The sequence below is a fragment of the Telopea speciosissima genome, chromosome 1 (assembly GCF_018873765.1).
Source record: "Telopea speciosissima isolate NSW1024214 ecotype Mountain lineage chromosome 1, Tspe_v1, whole genome shotgun sequence".
In the NCBI taxonomy this organism is placed as follows: Eukaryota; Viridiplantae; Streptophyta; class Magnoliopsida; order Proteales; family Proteaceae; genus Telopea; species Telopea speciosissima.
In genome coordinates, this window is record NC_057916.1 from 6,070,419 (window position 1) to 6,075,454 (window position 5,036).

The 5,036-nt window shown below is 38.3% G+C and overlaps 1 protein-coding gene across 1 annotated transcript; it reads left to right on the top strand.

Annotated features, from left to right (window-relative positions):
• Positions 1 to 1,018: 1,018 nt before the first annotated feature.
• On the top strand, positions 1,019 to 2,197 carry LOC122648477 (putative protein TPRXL). Its single transcript, XM_043841681.1, has one exon. The coding sequence runs from the start codon at positions 1,019 to 1,021 to the stop codon at positions 2,087 to 2,089; it is 1,071 nt and encodes a 356-aa protein (XP_043697616.1). The 3' UTR covers positions 2,090 to 2,197.
• The last annotated feature ends 2,839 nt before the right edge of the window (positions 2,198 to 5,036 follow it).

Here is a 5,036-nt window from a genome sequence, read left to right on the forward strand (position 1 = left end):
ACTCATCCATCCCAACATCATCATCTCTTTTACACTGAGTCTATCTATATGTTCTCTATATGGCAACTTCTCATGAAATTGAACAAAAAAATAAATAAATTAACAACTATATAATATATAGTTAAATCATCTCAATATGTACTTAGGAAACAAATTTAATAATGAAGTGAAAACAAAAAAAACCAAATGAAAAAATGTGTGGATGAAGAGTAATCTAGGTACTTTAAATATCTATGGACAATGAGAGCAGAAAATTAGTTTTATTTGAAAAATCTTAAAAAGAATTCTTCCACAAGAGTATTTGAATAATTATAATTAAATTGAGTTTGGATATATATAATTTAAGTAAGAGACGACAGAATCTTCCAAGAGAAAGAAAATAAAAAAGAATTAAAAAAAAAGAGTAAAATCAAAGAGAAAAAAAAAATAAAAAAATTCAAGACTCTCTCTCCCTCTGCCCTAAAACAAGTTATTTGAGACGAAATGAAATGAGGAAACTAATGAGAAAGGCTTTTTTCGTCACTCCCATAAAACTCTTCTTTTCTTTCTTCCCCTCTCTCTACGCTACCTTAGCTCAAGATCTCACGGATTGTACTAGGGTATCTTATTCCCTCCCTCATCCTCCCCATAGTTTCATTTCATACCCTTCCCTCTACTCCCTTAGAATTCACAGGGGAGGAACGAAATGGAAGAACAGAAATGAGTCTCTCCTCCATAGGTGGTAGATCAGAGCTTTTAAAGAGATGGGTACTTTCTGAAAAGGAAAACCACTTCTAGAAGATCTTACTCGATTTTCATTTCCTTCATAACTTCTTTTGCAGAACAATCTTAAATTTTGTGGGTTATGTAAATCTTTCTACATCTCTGCAAAAAATCCTCTCCTTCAAAACGTTCTGTCTTTGTCAGTTTCTATCTTTTTCTTCCTTTAATTGATCTCTCTCTTTCTCTCTCTCTCTCTCTCCATCACTTCTCCTCCACCGACCCAACCATTTAGAAGTTGGAAAGAGAATAACCAGCCATGGATTCTGGTAACAGTGGGAGCTTGCAGTCCTCAAGCGGTGGCGATGAAGAATACGACTCCCCTTTCCTGAACCCAACCGCTCACGTCACTTCCTCTTCTCTATTCGATCCTCTATCGAATTATCTAGACTCCTTCTCTCGACCGCCGGCGGCGGGGCCACCACCACCGAATCTGGTAAATCTCGACATGGTATGGTCCAGAGCCCTAAGATCTGAACCCACTTGCACCGAGACCCCAATAACCGGCCTGATGGGTTCTTCTTCTTCTTCTTCGGCCCAACCGGTCTCAGTTGGTCAAGTTGGTCCTTTCCAAGGCTTCTTATCATCATCGACGGTGCCATTACATACGTCGACCAAGAATGGCGCAAAGCCTTCGGCTTCATCTTCTTCAGAGCAGCAGACAAACGCAATACGTAACTCGAAGAAACGATCCAGAGCTTCTAGAAGGGCACCCACCACTGTTCTCACCACCGACACGTCGAATTTCAGAGCGATGGTGCAGGAGTTTACAGGAATCCCTGCACCGCCCTTTTCGGCTTCGCCGTTTCCTCGGAGTAGGTTTGATCTCTTCAGTAGTACAGCTTCTACTGCCATGAGGTCCACTCATTTGGAATCTCCACTACCGAACTACCTTTTACGCCCATTTGCACAGAAGTTTTACCCACCTTCATTTGCTGCTTCTTCGGTTTCTTCTTCTTCTATTGCTTCTACTACTAACCCAACTGTCACCACCAGCGGCGCCGCCATTTCGTCGGCACTGGGTTCTAGTAATAACCACCAGCAAAGTCTACTAAGCATGCAGAACCCGATCTTCACGTTCCAATCTCTGTTACAAGCTTCAGGCTCTCCTCCTGCTGTGACACCTCCAAGGTACCCATTAACCAATGTACCAGTTTTTGGTGGTAAATCTCAAGGGTCGTTAATGCTTCCATCCATGGATTCATCACAGCTTAGAATGGGAACAACAACTGGTTTGGAAGATTTCACGATAGAGAAGGCGGGTTCAGAGAATGTTTCTTCTTCTAGAGGTGAAGGTATGGTTGATTCATGGATTTGTTCTTCAGATTAGCAAATATTATTAATAATTTGCAGTAGTAATATTGAAAGAAAAAAGAAAAAGAAAAAGAGAAGGTGGAGGGGGGGGGGGGGAGTGATTGAAGAAGATAATGATGAGGGTAAGGAAAAGAAGGAGAAAGCTTTGTCTTTCTCCAATCTTGTAACAACCACGAGATCGATCGAGTTTATTAATTATTTCTTAATTATATATATTTATGTACATAATGGGTTTATTATCGATCTTATTAGCTTCTCCATAATTCTCATATCATATACAATCGATATAGATAGATTAATTCTCATATCTTAAATTAATTTCTTTCGCCTTTTTGCTTATTAATTCTCTATTGTTCTTTTCCCTTATAACCTCCATTGACGTGCTTTGGTCTCTTTCTCTTCTCTATAAATGTTTTAATAAGTTTTTGAGGAATAATGTGGAGGAGTGATTGGTGGCGAGAGTTGGGTAATCGGTACTTACTACCAGCCGCAATCTTCTAACTAGGATTTTAAGTACCCTATCAAGTCTATGTATAATTAAACTATTTTTTTTATTTAACTTTTTGCTTATGAACGAGAGATATGGCCATTGCCGAGTTCAAATGGACCTCAACTTCAACTTTTTTTTTAAAAAAAAAAAAGAAAGAAAGAAGGAATTGATCGAAGTAGGAGTAATGGATAAAGAATCAATTAATAAAATGAATTGTGTTCTTTAAAGAAGGAACAATGCAAGAACTTAATTAATAAACAAGTGAATTAAGTTGAGGAAGAAGCTTTGAGCTTGTGATCCACACACGCTATTCTTTTCTTTTTTTTGAATGAAAACTTGTATCTGTGAACGTGAAACTGAATTTAACCAGTAACATTATCATGTAAGAAAGTTTGTGGGTCTGGTTCTGATTGCTTACTCTTCTTATAAGTAGTTGGTGGGAGAGAGAGAGAGAGAGAGAGAGAGAGATCTTTTCCTTGAGAATGATAGATTTTTGGGAAAGGGGGGATATGATTAACATAGGATTTTGGGAGATTGCATTGTAAAAGGGAAAATGGCTTTTTCCCAAGTTTCTTCTGTAAAGTATAATTTGTTCTTCTGGTTTCATTACTTTCTGCATTTCAGCAGAATTTGAAGAGGAAGAAGGAAGGGAGCAAAGTGGAAACTGCAAAAGTAAGAGATGATCAGCCATGGGAATTTGGGAGATGTAAGGAGGGTCTTTTCTTAGGGAGATGTTATTAGTGACATTTGATACTCTTTTTTGGAATCATGGTGGCCCATGCCAGTGAATTATCTGGTTTTTAGCAATGATGGCTTCTTTCTTTCTCTCTCTCCCTCTCTCTCAACATCTTATGTTCGCTCCCCCGCCCCAATCTGAGTGTTTCAGTGTCATGCTGCGAGTAAGACAGGTCTCAAAGCCCCAATAAGGCTCAAATTAATCTGAAAAAAAGAAAGAAAGAAGAAAAGGCAAATGGAACCAAGGCAGGTTCTTTCTCTGTCTCTCTCCCTCTCCCTCTCCCTTGGTCTGTCACTCTCTCACTTTTCTCCAACTCTCACTCTATGTATAAAGTCGTAAACCATAAAAGGCCCTGCACTTTCGAGCCAACTCGTAGGAAGAGCTTTTCATATCCAAAACTTGTCTACCATGGCCTCTCCCTCCTTCACTTTTCAATTAAGTTTTAGTCATTAACCAAGTTCTACATGAGCAATTAACATTCAAAATTAACTATAATCTAGAAACAAAGTAAGAAATCAGACAAAGAACGTTCCTGTACCCACATGAGCGACTGAAAGTACTACCCTGCCCTCCATGAAATAAAAAAACACATCTATATTGATGTCCCTAAGAATAATGATAGTAAAAGAAAAACAAGAAACAAACCACAGACATATACATAGAATGCTACGATTTTACGTTGTTCACCTAGGTAACGTTCAAGTCCGAGCAATAACCCAGAGCTTTCACCATTCCGATAAAAAAATTACAAACCCTCACACACATTTCCTTACTAGGTCATTTCCTTACTAGGTCATTTTCTACATATAGTTTTAAGACGCATTATAATATAGGGATCGAAATCCTAAATCCCAAAAGTACAAAACTGTCCCAAATAAATTGTCACCAAATGTTCGGGTCAAGGGCTCCTGGCCCTAACACATGCAAGATGCCCTTGAACAGCAGGACCACCGATGTTGGGGAAAAGATGATCAATACTTCATGAATTAAATTGAAATTAGGCTTCAACAATAACACATGCAAAATGCCCCTGGGTTAGGATTAGAGGACAATATTTGTTTCCTTGACCTGATTAAAGGAGGTTAATTTTATTGGCCTCCCAAAAAAAACAAAGAGTAGAAAAGATAAACTAAACAGATATTAATTAGTAGTCAACAAATACATTTGATTTTGCTTGGTTTAGGGTAATTAAGTTGTGTGGTTAATAACCCAATAAAGGGTTTACTAATACCATCATGTAACCCCCAACTGTTGCAACACATGTGTCACAAACACTAGGTATGGCTCCAAGCGCCCCCCCCCCCCCCCGGAATCCTAAAAATAGCTAGCCCTAATTTTTTGATAAGGGTGGAGGGTTTGCAAAAGCTACAACAGGTTAGTGAAGTCCCTGTCCAAGTGTGGTTAGTGTGGTTAGGTAGCCCACTAGGGGGAAAGTCCTCCATTGAAAACAATACTCAAAGGCCCCAACTGCATCTGTTATTGTCTATTTAAGTAGGTCAAAGTTGAACCCCTCCAGCTAGCCTCTTCCCCCTCCATTTCCTTTAATCCCCCTACAAGTCATGCAGTTCTTTTAACTTAAACTTATAGACCATATGTTTATTAAGTAAGAAGAGGAATGGGAGAAGGGTTTTATATAAATACTTAATTTAATACTATACAGAAATGAAAAAAAGTAGATTCAATTTGACAACAGAGTTTTTATATAAAAGCCTTTTTTAATGAATAGTCTGATTATCT

Coding starts and splice junctions, on each gene's coding strand:
- LOC122648477 (XM_043841681.1), top strand. CDS start 1,019: ATGGATTCTGGTAACAGTGGGAGCTTGCAGTCCTCAAGCGGTGGCGAT.